Genomic DNA, 26,548 nt, shown 5'->3' on the forward strand with positions numbered 1-26,548 from the left:
CTTGGTTTTGGCAAGACTGTCCAGGTGTGAGTCCTGAATTATGAAAATGCTTATAAATATGCTTAGCTTTTAGCAAACCTCCCCTTCTCACCCACACCTCACCTCTCGCATGCCCACTAGAAAAGGATTTGGATTCTAGATGTGCTTCTGGTTCGAGTTTCCCACTAGGTACTTGTTTGGCATGCGGGTTCCAACATACACCAAAGACTCTGGGGCTACAACTTAGGCAGCATCATGCCTAAAGGAAGGTATAAATGTTTTTATTGTTCCTTAACCCTTGCCAACAAAGTAAAGGCACAACATGTACCAGTGGCTGCCTGTGCTTGTGCCAGAGACAGTCGTACAAATAAACGAGTGGGTATGAGGCACAGACAGAGGGGTGACCTTTACCAGCATCACTGACTGGGGCAAGGGCTTGCTGACAACCCAACCAGCTCTTATGATAATGTGAGATGTAAAAATACTGTCATCTTCAAAGCACTTTGTACCCAGCACTAAGCGACACTGACAGGCATCTGAGAGGGAGCATTAGCCCCACTTTGCAGATGAAAGTAAGTCACACAGAGAATCAGTCAAGATTAGATTAATAGACATTGATGCCAGAGGAGCTATTATGTCTTGTCTGGGACTGGCAGCACAGAGCAGAGAGTTTCACACAGATTACTCCATTAAATCCATAACCTTTGCTTGGGCTTAGAAAAAGACCTCCAGAACTGACATGAAGACACGGTGCCATCTCTAAGTGAAGTGCTTGCAGGGCACTATTGCAAGGTCATATTCCAGTATGACTTCGTTTAACTTTTAGCTCCCTCATTTAGTTTTGTTTGAACAACATTTTTTAAAGTGGCCTCTGTATTGCCTAAATCTCCTTTGCATTCTGTTACCTGCAGATAATTCCCAAGCTGCTGCCTTCTCCAGAGCAAACTGACAGCACTGAGTGTATTCAGTGTATTCTTTTAGGGAACAGGACTCTTCAATATTTAAGAAGATAATGGATGGGGTTTGGTGTCCATAATATTTAACTTCTCTCCCACCTTGTCTGTTTTATTTCTATTTTTTAATTCTTAGCCCCTATTGCAATGCCTGTAGTGTGATAACCTTTGGGAATCTGAGTGCTCCAGGATTTGTAGGATTAGAGCCTTCCTTAGTAAGGTCTTAAGTGCATTGCTGTTTGTGCGTAATGTAACACACATGTAATGGAACAGCCACCCCAGGGATGTGGCAGAGTGCCCATCACTGGAGGTTTTCAAGATGCAGCTGGACAGGGAGCCAGGTGATCTCATGCAGGTTCCCTTTGCCATGAGTGCTTGGCTCAGGTGGTCTTTTGAGGTCCCTCAACCTGGGCTCTTCTATGATTCTATGAAAAATGTTTTGTGGACATGACCTGACTTAGGGGTGCACTAAAAGGTGTGTTGAATCAGGTCCTGGGTACCAAATCCACCTCCACCTACAGTTAATTACGAGTTTCCCTGTTGAGAAGCGATTTAGGTCTTTCAAAATGACACAGTCTCTTCTGAACTGTCAGCTCTGTGGCGTTTCCCTTACATCTCTACTTGATGTGTGATTATATGGCAGTGCATCAGTCAGGTTTATTAGGAGGTTGACCTGGATCGCATTAGCTGGCATTGAAGCCATCCAAACCAGCCGAGAATACAATCAGTTAAAGCATCCACACACATTAATGGTTTAGACACAGGGCAGTTTGTCTAGATGGTTACCTGTCTTCTCCAGTAAGTAGATTTTATTGCCCAAGAATGGACAAATGATGCGTGAGAAGAAAAGAAAAAGCATTGCAAAAATCCTGTTGGCAAGGTTGCAATAAAGAGCAAATGACAAGGAATAAATGTTCCTGTTGTTAAAGCTCTGTACTAAAAGAACAAACCCTACACCATTACCAGCACTCAGAGTGTTCCTAGTATTGTAAGATTATAATGTGACTTTTAGAGAATAATATCAAGTGTATTAGCAGTGCTTCAACGTCTATAATACGACATCTGAGGTTTCTAAGCAATCAAGATGCTCCATGAGATGGTCATTTTAAATGGGAAAATACTAATCACTGTCAGTTTCTCATTTCATCCACTACTGATCTGGATCTAAAACTGTGGCTCCTTTGTGCCATCAGGCCCCCAGCCGGCATGCTCTGTGACACCCAGGAAGCATATTTGCTAGGTTGCATTAGGCATCTGCAGTACTGACCTGGAGATGAAAGTACAACTGAGGGGCATAACAAAATGCAAACTGGGAATGGAATTGTTAACATCCTCCTGTGTGTTGTGCTCCCTGCTCGCTCCCCCTCTGGCTTTACAGCTAAACTTCCTCATTTACTGTGATACAGCTCAGGAATGAGACATGCAAACTTATTATCAGATAGTGTTCCTAATTTCCTTTACAGTCTGTGGGGGGAATCCTTATGCCAGTTTATGCTCCGATTCTGGACTTCTTGGAACCATGTAGGGAACATACAAATAGAAAAATGATGGGGTTGGATGGCGAGACATCTAAAGGCACAGCTAATCTGGCAGGTTAAGCTCAGGCTTGCATTGCAGAACATGTGGAACAAATACTTGGTGGTTCTCAGGACCACAGAGTACACACGTGGAGGTCTCAAGGAGGTTTTGGCCATGCCTCATGTGCCTGAAATATACTGTGGAAATGAAATTAATTGAGAATTAAATAGCTGGTATTTGTCTCCTACCCCCCCAGCACTCCTGTGGCCAAATAAACTGTGCTTGGGGTGTCAGTTGTAGATGTCTGTGAGGCAGGTGCAGGTCTGCAGTGTTCTCTTGTTCTTCAGGATGCCAATGAGTATGAAAAAGTCCTGGGAGTCCTGGAAGCTGCAGGAGGTGAAGGAGCCTCCCAAATCCCACAGCTTTGGAGTGCTGCCCCTTCTAAGTTATGACTCTCTTAAGGTGTCATTGAGCAGTGGCTGACTGCACCAACAGATTGCAACACAGATGAGTTCAGCTGACACATGACGGGAATAGTCTGCCTTTGAGTCTTGGCTGTAATGGCAGTGATAGTTTAATGTCCCACATTAACTGAATGGTGACAGCGACTCCTCAGAGTGCTGGCAAACTGGCAATTGCTTGATGCAGGAGCAGGACAATAATAACACAATCTTCTGCAGGGGAATGATAGTGAAAGAAATGGCTTTTAGATTAGTTGTCATTAAAGTGAAACATCTGCCTCTGCAAGGCCAGTGGAATGTCCTCACTTATGCACACGGAAGCTCATTAAAGTCACTGGGTTTGTATGGCTGTGAGCCAGAGCCAAATTTCCACCAGGAGCTAAATCTGGGAAGCACAATGAATTAGACTGGAAGTTGGAAGATGACTTCCAGGCAGTATGTCAGCTTCAGAAAGGTTACAGAATACTTTAAAGAACAAAATTCACAGGGAGCAAAAAAGTATTTGGTAGTGTCTGGATAGAGCTCAGAGCTGATTAAACTAAAGACATTTAATCTTTCCTTGGGATGAATGTAGCTTCAAGCTGGATTACAAATGAAGGGGTATCCAGTTCCACTATTTACATAGGTTTTCAGGCCGTGCTCTCTTCTTGATTACATTGGTGTTGATTCACATAAACACACTTGAATTGTTCACAGTTATCTAACATTTACAGCAGCATGCCACAAAGATATGTCCTAAAGCACATTGCCCAAGAGACTTGCAAGGAGCAAGCGTTACAGCAGAGTTCCTTTTTGAAGTAAACCACTGGCCGTGTGCACAGGATGAGGGATGTGTCTCAAAGCAGTTGGAAACGGCTCCACAGTCTTGATGGATTGCAGCTTAACGTTAAAGAAACATACAGAAATGACCACTGCGGTTTTGCTGTCCAGGGTCTTCAATCTGGAAGAAGTGGAAACAATATCCTGTTAGAAAATGGCATGTATATAATGAAGTAGGGGATTCAGCTGAGTGCTCCCAGACCTTGATATGGGTATGGCAACAGATGAGACCTATCAGCCTGGAGGGGAGGGAGATGTTTGTTGATGAATACTGATAGATCTCTGGTGCATAACTATTGCTGGCGGGAGAGCAGGCTGAAAGGGAAGCAGCCAAAGCTCCCTAGTGAGAGCAATGGTCTTTGCTGATAGCTAGTTTCACATAGCAGCACTCTGGCTAGAGCCAGCCTCAAGAGCAGTGATCCTGTTAAGGATTCTTAGATGGTCTTCATGGCAGTGCATGGAAGATCATAATTAGCCAGAGTTATAACCAAAGCCGGTGTTGGCAAGTGTCTGTTAGAAATGGTTGGTACACGGGACTCCTGCAAAGTGCAGCATGTTGGGGTTTTGAGAGATACCATCAGTGTAATAGTAGTAGATGGGTCCCATTTAATCCTGTCTGCTCCTCAGGACTCTGGGAAATGCATGTCAGAACAGGTTGTGGTGAGTGTGAAATTGTGCTGGGCATGCATATGCTGCTCATCAGACCCCTCTCTGTGACTAATCACAAAAATCTATTGCATATTCCAAGAAATTAGTTGGAGAAGCAAGCACATACGGGAGAAATAAAGAAAAATCAGAAGCTATCTATCAGCATGGACAAGTGGAAGGAGAACCAGATTCATGGTCTCTCTGACTGTGTATCTCAGACTAGATATTAGGAAAGTTTCTTTACTGAGAGGGAGGTAAAACCCTGGAACAAGCTTCCCAGAAGTGGTCATGCCCTGAGTCTGTCAGTGTTTAAGAGGCAACTGGTAAATGCCCTTTGTGACATGCTTTAACTTTTGGTCAGCCCTAAAGGGGTCAGGCAGTTGGAAACTATCCAGTAGCATCTTGGTGCCAGTTAGGAGCAAAACGGAAGAAGTTAGGAGCATCTGTGTCACTAGGATTAAATCAGAGTAACTCCTTGAATTTAAGAGGAAAAGAAGCCCAGCCTTACCTGTGCTCTTAGGGAAGAAAAAACAAAAGAGCATGCAGAGAAGCAAAAAAGATGCAAGGGTAGAGATGCTACCAGTGCTTATTGGGTTGACTGCATGGCTGCTGGATGAAGTTTCCCTCTGGAATGTTGCCTTTCAGAAAACAATGCAAAACAATGCAAAAATGTTCCCTTTCATCCCAATCAAAGCAGGAGAGCAGGTCTCAGCATTGCTTTAATCTTTGTTTTCAACAGTAGTTTCTATTTTTCTCCATGGTTGTATTATCACACTCCATAAACATTGGGAGAATTCGGTTGGAGCAGTCAAAACAAACGTGAGTCTGTTGCTTTGGGCCCCACCTTGTTCTTTCCTTTTTGCACAGCACAGGCACACTGCTTCCAACTGAAGCTGTGGGCTGCCTTTCAACAGATGAAACCCTGTGGGTTTATCAGCACCATCTCTGTGCCCCCTGAGTCTCACTGTCCTTACGGGTGGTGAAGCTATGGCAGGCAGAACCCTCCAGAGCAGGTGCGATGCTCATTCCTGTGCTGTGCAGCATGGATGGTGAAGGATGAGTGCTGAACCACATGACCATCTTGGCTGCTGCCTCCAGCCCTAACCTCCTCCTTGTACATTGATCACTTCTCGATTAGCCCATGCTCCAGTGCTGTTCTTTCTGCATGACTATCCAAGATGGGGCAGATGATACTGAGCAGGTCCCCCTGCTGAGAGACCGGGGTAACAGACACAGGGATCTGGTAGTCCAAGGTGAAGTCTGTAGTGTAGCTGTTTGTGTATCCCATATAACAGTGCATTAGTCACTAGATTGGATATTGAATCTCTGAGTCTCATCCTTCATATTACCTATATTTCCTGGAACAGAAAACCAACTTACTTGGCATTTGTACTGCTCCATTCCCCTGTACTGGTGCTGATCATTGCAAATCCACTGGATGATGGCAAGGGCAGTTCCATTCCGGAGCAGGTCAGCTGAGTGCTGTAACACATATGGTTCTTCACAATTACATTACAAAAGTTAGTTTTGACAGATCTTTTTGACTGGCCCATGAAAATGGGGGTACTTATTAGAACAGTATGTGTAAAATGAATCAAATAGCAAGGAAATACATGGTGATTATTCATATGCTGCAAGCTGTTCATTTTCCTTCACTATGGTTGGAACCCATGTGTTAGAATTAGATCACCTTATCCAGACAAAACACTTTCTTCCCAAGGGGAGCTTACATACACCCAAAGCAATTTTAAAGGCTTACTGAGTACTACCATTTGCCTTTTTCTTAGCGCTCTCCTGGTCAGTTTAGTTTCACTGCCTGAAACTCTCTCTTCTAATCTTGCTGTACCATGTTCAGTGGCATGTCCATTGCACGTTTAGGATGAGCTTTTCATCTTTCCCTTGTTCTTGTAGCCTCACAAACTGGAAAGCAATCAGACACATCCCCAAACATATGCACTAATGTATGCTACAGCTGGATGCCTCTCGCTTAAGTCTTGTTTTCAGCTTTTTCAGTTCAGCATTTTTATCAATTTTAAGCCCATAGGCTGTGATTTCCCAGGCCTCCTCATAATGCTGCATTTCAAAGTGATATTGGGCAACCTTAAGAAATGCTTTGGTTAACATTTCACTGCCAGGGCCATTCATGATGCTGCATAATGCCACAGATTCATCCAGCTTTAGTGCCTCGATATACTGCTTAACTGCCGCTCCCTCCTCAGCCACTGACAGCAGGAGGTGTCCTTTGGAGCAGTGGTCCTCAGCGCGTGTTTGCAGACTGCTCCGGCCGTGCTGCTGGATCACCTTCTCCAGGTCTTGTAAAGCTCTGTCATATCTTTTCAGGTGCATAAGGCAAGCAGCCCTCTGTCGAAGATACCTTGGGCTACCTTTGCTTGCCAAAGCAGCAAGGCTATAATAACCAAGAGCCTTCTCATAGCTATGTTCTTTAATCAGCGCATTTCCTTGCTGGGCTGCTACCTGTGGACAGAAAGTAACTTAATATTAGTTATTAAAAGTGAAACCTCCTAAAATATGTAGTCTGGACTGGGCACAGGTAGACATAGACACTAAGAAATTGAGGATACTTTCTCAAATGTTGAAGTTGCATCTAGTTGGAGAACATGTAATTGGCACATATCTTCACATGCAGATAAATCCTGGATTTATGGGCACTTTCTTTTCTCTCAGGAGTTTCTGAACCACTCTTTGTGCGGGTTTTGCTAAAAGTTTATAGTGTTCTGCTCTGCTCTCCACGCTCTGCTCCAAAGGTCACTAGATGGAAACTGCACCCGCGCGTACTGACCACAGACATTTGCATGTGTTGATTATGAAGGCTGGTCTCTACTGAAGCTTCCCCAGGCTATAGGGAAAAAAAAGCCAACTGATGGCTTTGCTAATCGTGACTCTCAAGTGCAAGTCTGCCCTTAACTGAAGGGGAAAACAACAAAATAGAGAAGGCAGAAAAAGCCACAAAAATTCAGGTTCACAAAGATCGAAGAAAACTCCATTAGAACTATTTGTCTCAGAAGAATTTTTCATTATTTCTCTTTACTAGTAATAAATAAAGCTTTTAACATGCTGCAGCAGAGTGAATATTTAACAAGGCTGCCACCAGCAGCTTAGCTCTTACAGAAAGCTGAGCCAAACAAGCTGAGACTTCAAGTTCAGTCTCATTCCTGATTTAAAGGGACTGAGCTGGGGTTCATTTTTGGTGTATAACACAGATTAATTAGCATCTTCCTTGCTCATCATCTTCTGAACAAAGATAAATATGAAGACTTATGGAAAGAAAACTAGGAAGGGCATGGAAAGCCAGATGGTTATTACACAAGTGAGTTTAGCTGCTCTCTGCATGTGGCTTTTGAGAAGCACTTTGCCACCAGCCTCCTTGCAGGTGACTTTGGAAGGCCAAGAGCGGGCTGTGTAGTCCATTCAGAGGTGAACTGCAGTCCATGTTCACACTGCTGATGAATTCCAGACTGAAATAATTCTGCTGCCATCTGGAAAGGGCCATCAGTGACTGGGCATTGGACTGCTTCCTGAATTAGGTGTTCCTTTCTACCATCTAATTACCTCACTGTGTAATCAAGAACTGAAAATATCCCTATTTGGTGCATTTGTGGTTCCAGTCCCTAGTGCCTAATCTTGTGTTGAAATTGGCCATGGTTCACCTCCTTAGAAAGAGAATGAGGAATTAGGAGTTTAATGGACATGGAATTATGGCCAAGATTTAGTCTCTGTGCAGTAAATTCCAGAAGATGGCCTGATAAGCATTGGGCTTTGGAAGTGGACTGGATGTTTTCAGAACAGTTCAGAGCAAGTCTTTCCTTCTTTACCTGCAGACCTTGTTTGGGGTCCGTATCCCATGAAGGCACATGGAATGGCAACTTCTGCATTGGGCTGAGGGCCTAATTCTGTCACACACCATATATAGCTTTCATAGGAAGCAGCTCTGGATACCCTATGGCATGTCAACAGCCAAGAGAGAGCGCAGCTCTGAGGATCTGGGCAAGGAGCTAGCAATCAGTCATGCATTTAACCTCTGACACAGGAAACTGTAAGGGTTGAAGCTGCACTAGCAGCAAGCAAACTCCCTTCCTCTGACCTTTTGCAGCTTAATAAATCTTTCAGATTCCTATTCCCATGGGGCTCTCCCAGTTGTTTACAAATTTCTTAGCATGGGACCCCTTTAACTATAAATAATGCAAGTGGTTCATTGCTTTGTTCTTCATGAAGTGCATGAACGAGCTCTCCTTCCTCCACCCTTTCCTATTCAGCTCTTGGAAAACTATTTTTAGCTTTTCAGATCAGACTCCAGGATAATGATGACACGTTGCTATAATGCCTGTAATCTCCAAACACTCTAGAACAATGTGGCAGCAATGCTTTTGTACATGGAGTGCTGAGATGAAGGGCTGAGCCTAAACCAGTAAACCCTTCTTTGCTTCAGTCTCTTTACTTGTGACATGGAGGGAACAGCAGGAACCACCTCCTCTGGAGTGTCATTAGGAGCCCTGGCAAAGTCAGGCCATCCTTGGGCACTCATGCTGTCTGTAAGCTTTTTCTTCTTTTACTGAGGTCTTCCTTTCACACACAAACTGCCATAATCTCGCAGGCAGAAGGAAGTGCTACTGGGAAATCCTCTGAGACACTGGGCAGGTGAATTAACCAATTCCTTCCCCAACCCAGCAAGGTCCATACTTAATCCCTGGTCACAAAATACATGTATAAAAAGATTTGTGATTCTGGGCTGATCAGCTATAAAAGTAATCACAGCCATTGACTCTAGTTTGGAGAAGAGGAGACTGAGGGGTGACCTTATCAGTGTCTATAAATATATAAAGGGGGAGTGTCACGAGGACGGAGCCAGGCTCTACTCAGTGGCAAACAATGATAGGACAAGGGGTAATGGGTACAAACTGGAACACAAGAGGTTCCACTTAAACTTGAGAAGAAACTTCTTCTCAGTGAGGGTGACAGAACACTGGAACAGGCTGCCCAGGGAGGTTGTGGAGTCTCCTTCCCTGGAGACATTCAAAACCCGCCTGGACGCATTCCTGTGTAACATTATCTAGGTGTTCCTGCTCTGGCAGGGGGATTGGACTAGATGATCTTTCGAGGTCCCTTCCAATCTCTAACATACTGTGATACTGTGATACTGTGACTCTTTTAGAACACGTGAACAGGCTCCTGGTGCTTGAGTCCAAGGGTTCACTCACTGCACAAAGGCACCAGATTAAAAAATGAAAAGGACTCTACTTGACTTCCAGCACTGGGGCTGAGTTCCAGCCACCCTTATCCTCCCGGGCAGGAGAGGAATCTGTCATGATAAATGAGCCACCGGAAAAGGGGTTTATTCCAGACCCTGTTCCACAGCTGCTAAAAAAGACAGAAATAAAGTGCCTCTGCCCTGTTAAAGGTTCCACTAACCTGCGGCACCATCACTGCAGTGTAACTATGCACAAATTAGTTTGTTTGGGGCTTTTGATTCTTTTTTTCCTTCCTGACAGCATAAGAACATCCCTCCTGTGTCTGCTCAGAAAGCAGCACAGATGGACTGAGCTGTGACTTCCACACAGAACGAGTCATGTGGCAGCAAGGGAAATTCAGCTGTAAAATGTATCTTCACTTGTAGACACCTCCTTAGGGCCTCCTTAAACACATTCTTGATTGTATCTTTATCAACTTTATATAGTGAAAGATTGCAAATTGGCTCTGAAATCTTAAAACTCTTCCCTGTAATTATCGGAAGAGGGGCTCTTTTCTCTGTGATGGGGTTTATCTAGGGACCAGCAAATTAATACTTGTTTACTTATATCTTCCCGCTGTTTTGCTAAGATACTCACAAAGCACTCCTCTCAAGATACATTAAGTATAGCAGCATGTTGTTTGTTTTATAACCTGGGAGAAAGCATAACAATATAGCTTCTCACCAGGGTGCACACAATCTACAAATTGAGAAAAGAAAGCAAACTGATTCTCAGAACATGGAGCTTCTGAGTAATCAGAATTGCAGATGACTGAGTGAATGTTAAAACTCCTCACCATCAATCTGACCTTGTCCTGTTGTATTACTGGAGGTGTTTTCTCAGAGCTGGATGTACTTTGGGAGAGAAAGTTGAAGAAAATACTGAAATATCCATACTTTGTGGGCTAGAACAATGTGCCATTTTTGTGTCACAAGTTTTCAGCTGAGAAAACCAATGCCAATCCCAAAGGCTCATCATTTTATACAAATACATTTACATTTCTCAATGTTACACCAAAGAGCAAAAAGAATTGAAGCATTTAATGTGACTGAATCAGAACCCTGAGTTTAATTTCAGCAAGAAAATGAAGAAAGATAAATTCTCCTTCCCCCGAAGGCAGCTATGAGCACTGTGTAACTTGTACAGAGAACAGCCGAGCAATGATCTTGTTAAATCTCCAGCTGCTGCCCCTCACATCCCCTGCATTTTAGCATTGGGATTAAACAGGTCTCATACCAGGGAGACCAAGGAGAAATTCCCCCAGGTGGCAAGAAGTGGTAATGATGAATTATTAGAGACTGAAGCAAGGTCACTGCACTGAAAGAAGTCTGGATTCAACTCCCTGATCTGGCTGGAGTGAAGGCTGGAGGAAGAAGCCAATTTGTTCCTCGTGCCTCTGATAAACAGTCTTCCCACACAATTCCATTCAAGACAAGGCAGGGAAAATCCTTGCAGGATTGCTTCCCATTTCTTTCCCCATAGAATGCACCCATGTGGCATCGAAAACGGATTGTACCTGAGCAAGGTGCTGCCGTCGCTTAGCATCTATGAAGTTCAGGAGAAACTCCAGCTCCCTTTCATCTCTCTTAGCCAGGACACTGAGTGAGTGAGCTGCTGCTGTCACGTTCCTCCTCTTCAGCTGCAGCACCGCCAGCCTTGCACTAGCAAAGTCATCAGCAAGAGAGCAGCCAAATGCTTCCTGGAGGTGTTTGAGGGCCTCTTCGTACCTTCCTGGGGGTTAATATCAGTACAAGCTATATAACTGAGTCCATGTGGAGAGAGAGGCATCAAGAAAACTTAATAAAGCAGGATTTAAGCAGCCAAGGGTATTAATTACTTCATACCCTTTCCCAAAACATTTGCAAACTTCTCTTGAAAAGTACTCTACAGCAGTACTTTTGCCATTTAACACTGGCTTTCTTTCATTCCCTTACTCTGAGCAGCAGTGTGAAAGAACTGGAACTCACCATTTGCAATTAAAACATCTGTGTAGAAGATGTGATATGGTGCATCCCTGTCAATTTTAATGAGTGCTTTTGCAAGCATGAGAAGATCCCTGAGGGTTTCTTCTTTTGAAAGGTCTTTAGCAGCAGCAAGCTCAATTAATGCAGCCCTGCCATGCTGAAGGAGCCACTGAGTGATCAAACCTTGGGCTTCGTGCTTTAAAGCCAGGATTGCTGGGATCACAGCTCCTGCCTCCACCTTCAGCGCTGAGATCAAATCTTGCACTGCTTCCTGTGTGAAAACAAGGCCAAAACATGAAATGGCACAATAACTATGAACTGATAATTTTTTCTTTTAGGTGTTTTCAGTTCTTTGTTGTCCCACAAGTCATCTGCACACCTTTGGAAGCTCTTTGCTCTTCTCTGTCCTTGTGATGCATTGTTTTCATTTGCAAAGCTGATATAAGAGCATAAGGACAGGATTGAATGACCATTTGCAGTGTTTTGAACTCAGATTATCATTGAAAAACCATCTTAGAGCAACAAGGAGGAGATGCTGTGAATGACTAAGTGCAGGATTTGGGCCAGCCAGGATAAACCAGCACAAATCCACACAATCAGTGGTGTGATATGCAGGTAAAGTGTAAGGCTATTGACCATATTAGAAGCAGATAAACCATGCAGACATCTGACACGATTTCCAGGCAATGATATACTGCAATCTCCAAAGTCCACTATAAAACTAATTGTCCACATAAGCTTTCATAGTTGATGGAGAGGGACTCACTGAACCTTGAAACTGTTCTTTCTTTCTCCTCTTGTTGCTACATTTCATCTAATGCAACATCATGTCCTGAAAATGTGAAATCAAATACAAGGGAGAGTTTGCTGCATTGCAAATCAATGCATGGTAGTGCCAGTAAGAGCTATGATTAAGGTTTTGTTTTCCTCTCTCAGACTTGGGAAAGCAAATCAATACGGTCAGGTGGACTACCAATACACCAGCCAAAGCAAGAGCCTTTCACTGCCCAAAGTCTCTGGTAAACTCATTTGATTTCAGTGAGTCCATGAAAAAGCTATGGTACCTTACACTAATACTGCTTAATACTGTCAGAAATAGCACCACCAAATCAATATATGATAATACCTTCTGCTGCTTCAGAGCAAGGTAAATGAATCCTCGTCCACTCAGAGCTTGTACGTTCCTAGGGTCCTCCTTTAGGATAGCATTGAAATCAAAAATGGCAGTTTTCTTCTGACCAAGGTGCCCATAGCATCGGGCTCTGATGAGAAGGCAATCCTCAGCATAACCCCCTAGAGAACAGAAATGCAGCCATGCTTACTTGGAGCATGTGACAATGATAAACCCCACTGAAGGGCCTCAAAGTGGCCAAGTGCAAATGATGTGGCAGACCTTCATGTTGTGTTGCGGTGACTGCAGGAGTGAAAAGTAAATACTTTATTCAGAGCTGTGGTGGAGTAAGAGATGTGTGCTGGGTGGAGGCAAATGTGCTCTGGTAAGGAACTGCAGTCCACAGATGTGACAGGAAGAAGCATAGGGAGGGTGCTGGAGAAGATATCCAAGGATATCCAGATGAAGCTGTAGGAAAATGCTACTTTGCTTGATGAAATATATGAGAGTACTTAAGTGATAGTTTCCTTTGTTTCTGTTGCCAGTGGAATTGCTAATGCATACTCTAACTGTAACTGTCCTACTGTGACTCAACTCTGACTTTCCAGACAGGAACTATACTGTGCCAGGCACGCCAAAAACACAGACCCCACTTCAAAGAGTCTTCAGGCTGGTTAAACATGCCAAAAGAACATTGTAATAAAAAGCTGAATGAGTGGAAAAGGTAACAGAATGAAAATCATAAAATCACATTGCTCAGCTAGCTCACAAGCTTCCTGCTTGCTTATAAAAACACATACATATGTCCATCAACAGTCCCTCCTCAAATATCCATGACTGCTTTTCTGATTGCCTCTTGTCTCAGCAAGAGTGGGACTCCTCAGGAACAGCCAACGGAAGCAAAAGAAGTGGTCTGCAGTTATTACACACTCAAACTTTCCATGCAGGCCAGTGTTTTTCTACCTCCTCTGGCATACCCAGGCTCAGCCAGCTGACAGGGCAGAGAATTCCTTGTTTGCCACTTGTTTGGGGATTTTGTTAGGAAGGAATAGAAGCAGTACAAATGAGAGAAGAAAGCATCTGCTCTAGCAGGTGGGGAGTGGATAAGCTGGAATGCCTGGGCTGTGAAATGGAACTAGCTCAGAGCAGTTAACAAGTTGTTTTTTTTTCCATTTTCATAAATCAATCTCTCTTTCTTCTCAATGCTGTTGTCATAACATTTGCTTGGAGTGAGAGGCACATTTCCATACGAACATGATTTTACTTGGAACATGCCAGGCGCATTTCCATGTTAGCCTGATCTCACTTCTTGGGAAAAGCTAGGATAATGATGAATGATGTTGGAACAAGAAGGCAGGTTGTTTGCTGCAGTGACTGTTCATTCGCATGAAACAGGAGGTACCATGTACATTTCATTGGTAGGAAGGTGTTCAGGGGACAAAATTCTTCTCTAATTTATCACCAGTTTGGCTTTGATCTCCTTAGGAAACAATGATACTGTACTTTCAAAGAAGCTTTAATCTCCTTCTAGATCAAGTTTCATTTTCTAGGGAAACATTTCAGAGTTATAGTAGTGCAACCTAGCAGCCGGACACCAGGATCTTGACATTACTCAGTCATCTGTGTGCAGTCGCTTACTGAAAAATCAAGTTCTATAGAAGTAATAATAATTCTGTAGTAATTTCCTGAGACTTCCCTGTATTTTGAGCATGTATCTGTTGCTGTGATAAACAGCCTCCCTACATTAAGTACAGACGAATCCCCCTGCCAATCTGCTTTTCCTTGACCAACAGAAGAATATCATTACACTGCTTATCCTAAAAGGGTCTTTTTTAAACCACAGTAAAGAAGGAAAGCATGGGACATAAAATAGCTCTGGGAAGACATGTAGTAAAGTGCACAGAAGACATACATTATGTTTCCTATCAGTATGTTAATAACCCTACCTGAAGCAATGATGGCAAATGAAAGGTAGGCAATGGCCTCTTTGAGGTCAGCATCCTCCTGTTTGTTCTTCAGGATGGTCAGTGCTCTGAAATGGCAGTGAGTTTGCATCAGCTTCCTGTCTTCATCTTTGAAAATGTCCATGATTGGCAGGAGGCAGGAGGTATCTCCTATTCTGATCACTTTCTTCAGCAGCTTAACAAAGTAAGAGAAAAAGGCAGAAGAGAACGATTGGCATGAAAGGAGAAATGAAGATATGCTAAAGCTGGAAATAATACTGTCTAGTGAGACAAGTATGCTTTTACCCAGTACTTCCCCACCTTTCACTGGGGCTTCAGCCAGCCAAGGACCATGGATCTCTTTTACTTCTCAGCTGGCCCCACTGTAAATGCATGTTGAAGACTAATTCTCATCTTCTCCCACCACCACTGCAGTTGTGGAAATCATTCTGGGGAAATACAGAATGCTGCCTTGCTTACCTAGGGCAGCGTTAGCTCCTTTTATAAATACATCTGAACCACAGGATGCTTGCCCCAAAGAGAGACAGTTTCTGTGGAACAGAAGCATTCCAGTGACCTGTTTTGGCTGTAAATTTGAAACCAGTGAATTTAGGATTGCTATTGGGAATGTGGAAAAAGTGTGAAAAGAATCTTGCCTGACATAGGGTATCTTTGTCTCCATTCACTAGAGTGAAAATCACCCAGCATTTTCTTACTAGATTTCCTAAAGAGAGGAATCAAAAGGCGTTTCCTCCAGTAAAGCAGATGTGCTTAGCAGGTTCTCAGTATTCAAATCTGAGGCAGGCCAAGAACAAAGTTATCTTGATGCACCAGCCACATGCACTGAACTCATTATTTTTATCAACAGAGACAAGTGTTTGGGTGCTGACAGGCAGGGGCACAAAAACATTCTGAAGACAAATTTTCGGGGACAGATGTTCCAGTTAGAACTTGTAGCAGAAGCTGCAGACAAGAATGCAGCTTCCAGGGGCAATGTATGGACTCTAATAAAGTCATGTCATCCATTTACAGCCTTCCCAAGGGCAGCAAATTGTACAGAACTCTTATTTATCATAAGGAGTAGGGAAGTGGTGACGAGAAAACCTTTTTCTTTGTGCCAGCAGAATGGATATGGAATGTTAAAAAATGCAATAGTTCCCTCTGATGGCAGAACCCAGTAATTCAGCTGTGCAATCCTTGGGCGGAATCTCTTTCATGGTCTGAAGCACAAGTCATTAGCCACTAAAGAAAGAAAACTGCAGACTGATATTTGAGCTTCTGGTTCTGTTTCTTTCTCCTCCCCGCCTCTACAATGCTCCATTAGGATAATCAGTCAGGGAGTAGTTCTGCCTTCTTTTCTCTAGGGGAAAATTACCAATCCCATCAATATTGTCACCAGGGGCAGGATGCTCAGTCATGCTCTGCCTAGTTAAAGTCTCTGATGAGAAGTGCCATTAAATAGCATATGATAAATGGGTTGTATTTAGCTAGGAGTCCTGTGTGGCCTGTGCTACAGACAGAAAGTTCTTACATACGTGGCCTGTATTTAGATCTTAAAGGTTCTGCTAGAGGTTGAACCTCACCTTCAAGTTTCACTGTGTCAACAGCCCTCACTGTTGCTATTCATGAGGTTTGCTTCTAACAGCAAACTGCTCAGTTTTAAGATGGAAATGCACACGAACCACTGAGCATGATAATGTAATAAGTAATTTCATTGCAGTCTGGGTAAAAGCAGTATCAGGTCAGGTCAAATGCAGCTATTTCCCATCCGTTTCAAAGACCTCTGCCCAGTTCCCCAACATTCCTGAAAAATGATTGAAGCACATTTTGGGGTAGGTACAGCTCCTGGAAAACCCATCACAGGTTGTGTGATGGGGTGGGTTCCAACTCTACAACATGTGATGAGGTGGCCTCACAGTGCAGTTTGTACCTGAAGCCTTACAGTTGTCATGTAACACTGAGGAGCAGGAGGCAAGTGGAGCATTGTGCTGGGAACCCGAAAGCCCTTGGAACACTCTGTGGCAAGACTACATCTCTAAAGTGATCCCTCTTAAGTTCTACCATGCATCTCATCTCGGTCATCACTCTGTCATGCTCTCTGCTAATCAGGAGCTCCTTACCTGGTTGCCATCATACATGAAACCTTTCTTCAATTGCAGAAGCGCGAGTCTAGCCAGGATGGGAGACCGCTGTGGATTTCTGGAGAGTGCTACCAAGAGGAGCTTGTGAGCTTCTTCTGCACGGCCCATCTGGTACAGGGCATCAGCACAAAGGATCCGTGATGCTTCATCAGAAATGTCCAGCTCCACCAAGAGAGAAGCCAGCTGGTAAACCCCAGGGGCATCTCTGGAGGAAAAAACAAAAGAAGAAAAAGGGAAAGACCACCTTCAAGGAAAAAAGTCACTACTTTTAAAAACTCAGGCTATAATGGATTTAGCTGGAATAGTTCGGTGTTCCTATCTCAGATCTTCCAGCCTTAAATATGACATTCATACAGTTAGCATTGAAAAAAGCATTTGGATTGCCAGCACCAAGTATGTGCACAGTAGCACCTCAGCTCTGCCTTGGAAGGACACTTTCATAGGGGCTTGGTACTTCATGGCCCACCAAATCCTTCAGTTCAGAGCTGAGAGCAACCAACAAACTTGTTTTATTATGGGTTTAGCTACAACTCTGAGGGAGAAATCTGTCATATTCCCACCAGAATTTTGCACTTTCCTAGCTAAGGCCAATTGGTGTATCGTGGATTATCTTCCATTGAAAGACTGAGCTGATTTGGCTATGTGGATCCTATCACAAGATTTTGCTGCAATAACCATACCCATGTCATTTTATTTCAACCTGTTATGTTAATTAGGAACTTTAAAAGGGTCTGTATCCTGTTCAGAGTTAGCTGAAGCAAATTCTCTCTCTACGACTCAAGCTGCTCTCTTTCTGTTAAGAATCTACACAGCCCTGCTCCTTTTCCTGCCCACAGGCTGAACTACTTCCCGAGTACCTCTTCATCTGGAGCATCTTCTGTCCTTCCTCTTGGAGGACTTTCAGCAGCAGTCCTCTTTGGTTCCACGGCACATAGGACTTGATTGTGAAGATGGTTTCCTCCAGCTTTAACTGACAAGCTGTGATGTAATCCAGGGCTGTCAAGTAATTGCTGCCACCAGAAATCCGGGTAAGTCCACGCCCACATAAGGCTTTAATACAGCTGTTAGGATGTGGGGAATCGTGTTCAATGACCCTCTGAAAGTCCTGCAGGGCTTGCTGATGGTCCTGAGTGTGGAGGGAGCAGAATCCTCGCAATGCTAAGAGAGTATTGTAGTAAGTTTTCTGCTCTGCTGCCAAGAGGTGGTCACAGATATCCCGGGCAGTACCAATGTGTCCATGCAGGAGATGGCAGTCTGCTAGCCGAACACTGAGTTCACGTTTGGAGCCTGGGGAGATCTGGAGGAGGAACTGGACTGTCTGGATGACAGCAGGGAGCAGTTCAGTACCATGATTGCCTCTGAGTTCAGTCCGAGTACGCACAGCCTCCCTGTAGGCTGCAAACTTCACCTCCAGGACAGTCCTAGCCTGCTTTTCTATCTTCTCAGTGTCATGTGGTGAGAAAAGCTCTTCAAAGCGTTTCATTGCCTGGGCAGGCGCTGCTGCAAAGGCTTCTGCTAAATCCTGCACCATTTCTTGCACCCTTCCACCCAAGAAGAAATAAGCAGCAGCCCGTTCCAAGAGCAGACCCAAAGCTTTCTCATCTCTCAGATTATTATCAGATGAGAAGCCCTTGAGGGCCTTGCTACAAACTGCCACACACTCCTCAAATTTGCTTTTCTTCAAGAGGTAAGCTGCCTGCACCCCACACACCCAAATATCATCCGGTGCCAGTGCAGCCAGGAAGTCATAGCAGTTGCCCAGCCACTGGTCCAAGGAACTGCTGCCTGGGCTTTCCTCCTGATATGTTAAGAGATAATTAGAGAAGGCCTGGATGACCTGTGGCAGGTGATCCCTTTGCCTGGTGCACACATAGGCCACTGCCTCCACCCGATGCATCGCAAAGGCTTGGATATAATCCACAATTCCCTTGCTGACTTGTGTCCCTGACAGCACCCGTGCCAATGCCCTCAGCAGCAGCAGCTCCATTGAGTACTTTGGGTGAGCCTCCAGCAGGGTATTGCATTTACTCACCACCTCCTCTGAGCACCCTTGCCTGAGCAGGGTCTGTAGTTTGTATACTGAGGATACCACATTGTTGGGACTTAGGGTGGAGAGAAAGATGGCTGCAATTCCCACACTGAGGGAGACAATGGCCAAGTTCTTGCTCTGGATCTTGGGAATCTGGTTCTTGCCTTGGCACCACATCTCCAGAGTAGCTATCACTTTCTCCCAGAGGCCTTTGTCTAAGGAATTCACTTTCTGTACCGCCGTGGGGGCACTGCAGCTGAAGGCAGCCATGTAGAAAGCAGTGGCTATTGGTAACTCTTGCTGGGCGAGATGGTGGTCCCCTTCTTTGCAGAGCAGTGCTGCAAGCTCCTGAGCTGACATGTTCTGTGCTCTTATGTTCACCAGGCAGCATCACAGAGACAGCATGGCTGGGCCTGTAAGACAAAACCAGCAACGTGAGGGGCTCTGGGGAAGGCTGGCTTTTGCTTTCGAACCGACAGACATTAGCAGGCCTAGGTGCTGTAAAAAGCCAGAGCTCTGTCACTGACAGGCTTACAGGGAAGCAAAGCCACAAGGAGCACCACAGAGGTTCTTACTCCACAGCCATGAAACACTGGCTGAAGAGCAGCCCCACAACCGAGCCAGGGTTCCCAGCGCCACCGACTGCGCAGGGTGTGGGGCTGGGCTGTGTCCTCCCCGGCTGCCATGTCAGTCTGGTGCTCGGTTATGGGATGGTGGCAGTGCTGGCGCTGGACACGGAGGGCGCAAAAGATCGCCTCGTGCTTTGCCCGCCATTTGCCTTTTCTCCTTTGCCTTCAAGAGGCAGGGAAGACGGAGGGGAGCGCGCACCTTTCTGCCCCACGAGCCGGGGAAGGCGGGGGTGGGTGCAGGGAGCCCGCTCCAGCCCGAGCCCTTCATGGGGCGAGGGAAGCCCCGGGCGGGGCGCGGCCGCGAAGGACGAAGACCACAAATACCTGAGCGCGGGGCGGCAGGGCGCTGCCAGCGGGACGGGACCGGACCGGACGGGACCGGACCGGGCCGGGCCGAGCCGAGCCGAGCCGAGCCGAGGTCGAGGCCAGGGCCCAGCGCGGGCTGCTCCCGCCAGAACCTTCTGCGGCGACTCGACGTGAGGCGAGGACTGAGGTGAAGCGACGAGAAGCGGCCTGAGGCGAGCTGGGCTGGGCTGAGGTGAGGTGAGCTGGGCTGAGCTGAGCTGGGCTGAGGTGAGCTGAGCTGAGCTGAGCTGAGGCAGCCGTGGACGGGACGGAGAGCGGGGCCGGGCTCCCTGTTGCTTGGAGACCGCAAACGCTGGCGGGCGGGCGGGCGGGCAGTCGCCGCAGGCCTGCGCAGCGCGGGGCACCGTGCCGCCATGCCGCCTGCCTGAGGGCACCGGGCTGCCGACCCGTTCGCCGTTGTGACCCGGGGCGCGGCGCTGCGGAGGGCCCGGCCCCGCTGTCGGGCTTCGCGGAGCGGGGCGGGACGGGACGGGACGGGACGGGACGGTGCTGCCGTGGCTTGGCTTCTCCGTGCCTCCCCTGAGGGCTGGCGGGCTGAGGCGGGGGCGGGCGGGAACAGAAATCGTTACCTGAGGAGAAGCGTGCGGAGCCCATGGCCCTCGCTGCCACTGTTAAATTGAATTAGTTACAAACCAGGAAACTCTGTGGGGAACTCTACGTTTCTAATCTTATTTTTCAGGAATAAAGTATGTTTTAGCGGTAAAGCAGTTATATTTTCCAGCTTGCATAGACTGACGATGTTCCTTTAAGCCGCGGCCATTTCTGAGCTTTGCCTTTTCTCTTATCCATGTTCTTTGACGTTCAAAAGAGAAAAAAAACCCCTATGATGAATAGAGTTTATTTGACATTGTATTAAGAGTTTGCCCATTACTTTGATTTGATTATTTTCACTTTAATTACCCTAATTAGCCATCAAGATATAATTTAGCATTGCTGTCACATTGGGCCACAGGTGATACTACCAAGAAGGACTTGAGGGCATAAAAAGAAACAGTTCTGAAATAGAAATCCCATTAAAAGGAGCTGTGCTGATCAAACCCGTGTGCGTCTTTGCCCCTCCACTGAGGTTCAAGCACAGCTTGTGGCAATAGAACCGAGACCGGTGCCTTCAATGGGCTGTGGCCAGGCTGCAGAAATCATTACCCCTGATTTGACTTGGCTGCATGACTGAGTGCTGTGGAAGTTGCTTCCAGCCACGTTTTGCCTTGTAGATACAAAGAATGTAGAGGATGCCAATATCCTCCATCCATCATTTCTAGCATAAAACATCTTCCTTTAGTCCAGAGTCCAGTTTGCTCACTGCTATGTGTGTATGGGCTAAGGGGCATTGTTACAACCTATGTAGCTGGCCAGAAAGGTAGCAGCAATACAAAGAGATTATCTTTTTGATTAGAATTATATAGCAGGTGGTATGCATACAGGCAATTTTAGGTTGTGCTTTAAACTTAAGCTTAGATTAATTTAGGTCCTTAACTTTGATCCTCAAAGGAATAAGAGAAACAGCATTTACAAAAACTCGATGCTGATGGAAGAAGAGAACATTTCTGATGGGACTGTGGCCTTTCATACCTGAGGGGTCTGAACAGAGCCCAGTGTGAAAACCTGTTAGTTTAAGTAGTAGAAGCAGCAGTTTGACATAGATACTCCTGGCGGTTTTCTCAAGCCAGCAGACAATTTGCTGTTTGTCCTGTGCTCTGTTTTTTAGGATCATAAAAACACAAATGGAGATGTTTATCTAAACATTAAATATTAAGTATGCTGCACATTAAATATTAAGTATACTACAGTAGCTCCTCACGATGTCTCTGGTTACTGATAAATCTTTGAAGGGATGTGGGTGGAGAAGGGGTAAACCCGGCACAAGTAAACTGCTTTGCAAAGCTGGAGACACACTGAGATGTGCTGAGAAATCTTGCACTCGTTTGTTTTAAGGGCTCTCTGTTCCTGCAGTGCATGTAACGATGGCCTCACATCAGGGTTTTTAAATGCTAGGTGTAGTTAGGACATTTGGTACAGGAAATTTGGCTAAAAAAGAGAATAGAATGAACTTTCTTTGGTAGAAAGGAGTGCAATGGAGTGGGGCATTAGTAACTTAAAAAGTTTAAAACCTTTGATTTATTTGTCTGACCTTCCCTCTGAGCTGTACCTGGCTTGGAGAGCAAGCACCAAATCTGCTCTCATTTAAGCTGGTGTAAGCATGCAGGCCAGGGAATGAAGATGGCTTGTAGTAAATTATCTAGGCTGGGTGACTGAACATCCGTAGCATTGAAGTCAAGAAGCTCTGGTGATGTGCTAAGCCACAGGATGAAATTTCATCCCTAGGTATATTTAGTTCCACACCCGCAGTCTGCCGGGAGAGTTAGACTGTCGTAACTGTTGTCAGACTGAGTTAGGATATCCTTCTCTCATGAAGGAAAATTGCACCTTTGGCACTGTATCCCTATGACCACAGCTGCTGCTGTTCCTTTGGGTTAGAACAGCAGATTTTAAAGGGAGACCTCTAAGCTTTGTTACTGACAGATCTACTTCCTAACATTGTTTGGTAGGAAAGTGTACAATGAACATTTCAGGGTATTCAAATTCTCAGTCAGCCTTTAATGTGCTGTTCTTTATATATTATGATAGACTGCTGTTTGGTCAAACTTCTGCATGCCAGATAATCGCAGAAGTATAACACGTCCTAGGAAAACTATTAAGATGATTAAATCAAAGCTGAAAGAGCCAAATTGATCTCTATGCACTGGACTGTTTTCTTCGGTGCTCACCCAAATGAGAATGATAATGCAAATGATTGCAGGGCTCTTTTGTGGGCAACAGGATTAAGATGCACTTGAGAAAGATTACAAGAAAAATGTTGTTGCTCCATTAGAGAAAGAAGTAATCCTTTTGTTTATATTCTTGAGATTAAACCAGTAACAGCAGAAAACACTGAGGTCCCTGCACCCATCCTTTGCTGGCTCAGTTATTGTCTATGATTTAACTGTGGGATTCAGTAATGCAGTCACATAATTTAATCAGTTCTTTTTTTCTGATTTTTTTTTTTTTGCCATTTTTATTTATTTAGGATGTAAGCTTTTTTAGCACATCACCAGAGCTTCTTGACTTGAATGTTTGACTGTCCTGAAGCAGCTGTAGATGGTGACTGCTGAAATCAATAGCAGTTGCACCATATATAATTGGGAAGCATGACTAGCCTCTAAACAGGAAAGCATTTCAACATGTTAAGCTTAGTTTCTCTTGCACCCTAACAATTAGCCAGCCAGGCTGACTCTTCAGCTGGCTCAGCATCTTTGTGTCCACTTGGGAAGTCATCAGAATAGGGTCACTTGAACAAAGTCCTCAATATGCCAAGCGAGTGGCAGTCCTTTCCTTTCTCCTTTCACCTCCCCCAATTATACTCTCTGCTTCCATTCTTCCCAGTGTAAAATGGCCATTATAAATTTTTTTTTTTTTGATGCCATTTGCCCTTTTGAGCCAGATAGTGCCTGGTGTGATGGGCTGAATCTTGGAAGGGATCTCCAGGCAGTGCTGTAACATGAAGAATAACAAACAGTGAGGTATAAAAAATGAAGCTGTTACAGTGTCTCAGTAGATATGCTGCCAACTCAAATTAAACAGTGTTAACCAGCCCACTTTATTCCTCCTCTCTTAATATTGAAACTTACTGCTTTTATTTTGTCTTTCCTTTTCAAACAAACAGGGATAAGAAAACGTTGTTAAGGGATAACTTATTTGGTCTCCAACTCATGTTGGTTTGAACTAAGTTTATCAACCAGCCATGGAAACATTAATCACCCAGAAAAATAGCGCATGGTGAAATGACTTTTCAAAATGTCGTTGGTATAATTATCATCTTGGCCATTACATTAAATGCCACCATTTATAACTGTTATGTTTAAGTATGCAAACAGTAATTAACTTGGTAATGAACTGAGGACCCCTGTGCCTCTCTTCCCTCAGCTAATTTGCATGTTAATTATCATTAGCAACCAGGGAAACAAGTTATAAACAGCTTAATTAGCAGCTTAATCATTTTTACAAGAAAATGTGCTGCGCTTTGATACATGAGCAAGAGTTAGATTAATGAAGTCAGATGAGCGTGGCGTTTCCTTGCTGTTCCTGCTGCAGCACTATGCTTGTACTTGGGCATTGTGTGGATAACGGATGTGTGCACATGAGTGTGCACACACTCAGGGTTCAGGTGTCTGTCCTTCTTGGTAGGAGCAGACATTGCTTCTGCAGAAGGCTCTGTCAGTGTTCTGAATGAAACCACCCTTCTCTCATACGTGTGGTAGTAAATAGTTATGTTAAATAGACACTAGGATTCAGCATGATCAACCAAACTGCTGTGAGGCATGCTTTATAACAACCCTTGTTTAATCCTGTTGGTTTTAGGCGCTCTGCTGTGATTTGATTCCACCTGTAATCCCTGCAGTGTCAGTCGGTTGCAGCTTCAGGCAACACAAGTATTCAGGCTTGCTGATGGTGGTGGTATACCAGGTAGGGCTTTTGTATTTTAGGCTAGACTTAAAGTCGAGGGCTGAGCAGCGTTCACTGTGAATGTCTTAAGTGGTTCTGAAGGTTATAAGAAAAAAGAATTTGCTTTCTCTTTTTTTTTTCTTTTTTGTTTTTCTTTTTGGTAAAAACTGTGATGATTTAATGGAAAAATTAGGTGGACTTTGAGGTAGTTGGTTTTTTTTTTTGTTTTTTTTTTAAGGTTATGCTTCCATTCCCCAGTGTACATGACAATAAATACTAGGTAGCTCACATGCATTTTGAAGGTGGCTTCTTGTTTTTAAGACTTCTTTTTATTACATTTAGGAGTTAAGACTTGATTCCAGCTCTCCATTTATTACTACAAAAGACATTAAAATTTTCCTTCCTTTAATCATTTTAAGAGGGAGAAGTGCAAATTGTGGTTTATAGTTGGTGGTGCCCAGTATGTCTGATGGCAGGCGTGCCATGGAAACGGGCACTCATCTGTGTGGACTTTGAATTTCTGTGTCAGTTCCGAGATCCTTGGTGGGTAAGCTATCCAGATGAGGCTCACCCTGTTGCTTATACAATGGATAAAATGTCAGTCTGGGAATTATTCCACATTAGTCTGCCAAGAGCACTTCTCATTTGATCAGGAATCAATCATTTGATGAAAGGCAATAGGAATTTCATCATAACATGAGAATGCATTGTCCAAGGAGATTGTGGAATGTCTGTCACCAGAGATTTTAGGAATGGGTTAGATAAACATCTGTAAAGGATGGTTTGGGTATTGTTGATCCTGCTCCAGGATAGCAGGGTAGACCCAAAGTCTAAAACCAGACAGTTCTCTGTGATGTGGCTGCCGAACATCCGTGGTGCTTGATTGGGAGACTTGGAATCTGACAAAACTCATTTCACTGCAGGTTTGATCCAAAATCAGCCTGGAATCCTTATTCCACAGGAATCTAGGGATTCTCTTCATCATGATAAAGATGCTCATTTTTACGATGTGTAAAGAAGTACATGCTTGCACGAAATTAAAAGGTGTCAGCCTTAATGCATTGGTAATACAGTGGCATCCTCCTGCCATGACAAAGCATTACCAGTAGAGGGGACGAGTGCACTGTTTGTGGGGATAGAAATGGTCGTCCTTGGATGATTAGCTTGAGGTAAGGCAAGAAGGATGCTGCGGCCTTGAGAGGTTTCTGAGTTCAGCACAGAGATTTTGGACTTCCATATTGAGCTGCTGGCACATCACTGGCCCTTATTAATTCAGTATAGTTTGTAAGGATGGGTGAAAGTCTGGAATCTACTCAGGCAGGCTTTGAATTGCTATACTGGGGAGTGAAGAAGTTCAGTGAACTCTGGAGCTAAGGAGGGTTGTGCCTCTGACTCTGGATGATAGCTGAGTAGGACCTTATGCAGCAGGAACAGCTTTCTTTCAAACTGGGACTAGAAATTTAGCTTTTTTTTTTTTTCCTTAAGAAATGTGTAATTTCTAATAGTGCAGAACACCTGAAGAATACCCTCTGGAATGCTTCAAGTTTTGTGTTTGTTTTGGTGCTGAAAGTTTGTGCAGCTTTGAACGCAGCCCAAGTCAGCTCTGCTTAGCAAGTGGTACTGTCATTAACTACAGTCAACTGGCCATGCCTTCCTAAGCATAGTGCTCAGAATTGTCACATACTTCACAAATGCACACATGGAAGATGTCTGTTCAGGTGGTTTACTAACTGAGATGATGGCATGAGAAGGTTACAGCTGAGAAACTGCAGTCCTTGTGGGGTTAGTGTGTAGTTTTACCACAGAAAGGCGAATGAATTGTTGCCAGGAGTGCATGCAAGTCTAGAGTGCTCCAGCCAGCAACACATCTCAGCATGGCTCAAGCAATGGCCCAGTCAGTGAAGCATGGCTGATTTATGCCAGCTGAGGATCCAGCCTAGTGTGTCTTATCTCCTTGGCCACTGGCCCCCACCATTTCCTCGTGAGGGGCACTGCCCTGCGGAATGGCAGCCGGTAAAGAGAGAGCTTCCTGTGCTATGTTCCATAAATTCGTTATCAGCTCATGTAATCAGATAGCATGGATGGATGTTGATTTTGTTACGGTACCTGGAGCGAATCTCTATATGTTAATTTAAAGCCGTAAAACTACAGCTTAGGGTTTCGGCATCCTAATTGAAACTTCCTCTTCTTGGAGGCATTCATGCTACAGTGGAATAATAATCATCATAAAAAAGCAAGATGCAGATAAAATGAAAGTGCATT

General features: G+C 44.6%; 1 protein-coding gene across 1 annotated transcript; it reads right to left on the reverse strand.

The window, feature by feature from the left end:
- Positions 1-5,450: 5,450 nt before the first annotated feature.
- TTC34 (tetratricopeptide repeat domain 34) lies at positions 5,451-19,266 on the reverse strand. The gene is made up of 7 exons (XM_057417950.1): positions 17,641-19,266; positions 16,763-16,988; positions 14,646-14,838; positions 12,715-12,881; positions 11,592-11,859; positions 11,141-11,355; positions 5,451-6,853 (listed from the first exon to the last, which is right to left on the reverse strand). The coding sequence occupies exons 1-7, from the start codon at positions 19,170-19,172 to the stop codon at positions 6,335-6,337; spliced, it is 3,120 nt and encodes a 1,039-aa protein (XP_057273933.1). The 5' UTR covers positions 19,173-19,266; the 3' UTR covers positions 5,451-6,334.
- Between the last annotated feature and the right edge of the window lie 7,282 nt (positions 19,267-26,548).

The sequence above is a fragment of the Pezoporus wallicus genome, unplaced genomic scaffold (assembly GCF_028554395.1).
Source record: "Pezoporus wallicus isolate ANWC-B61680 ecotype Strahan unplaced genomic scaffold, APGP_CSIRO_Pwel_v1 contig_13766, whole genome shotgun sequence".
In the NCBI taxonomy this organism is placed as follows: Eukaryota; Metazoa; Chordata; class Aves; order Psittaciformes; family Psittacidae; genus Pezoporus; species Pezoporus wallicus.

Bases quoted from the DNA above. Each gene is read 5' to 3' on its own strand.
- TTC34 (XM_057417950.1), bottom strand. From the start codon at position 19,172: ATGTCAGCTCAGGAGCTTGCAGCACTGCTCTGCAAAGAAGGGGACCAC. The intron at 14,839-16,762 runs GTAAGGAGCTCC...TACTTTGTTAAG, and splicing joins TCATGTATGATGGCAACCAG to CTGCTGAAGAAAGTGATCAG. The intron at 11,356-11,591 runs GTGAGTTCCAGT...ATTAACCCCCAG, and splicing joins AGATGTTTTAATTGCAAATG to GAAGGTACGAAGAGGCCCTC.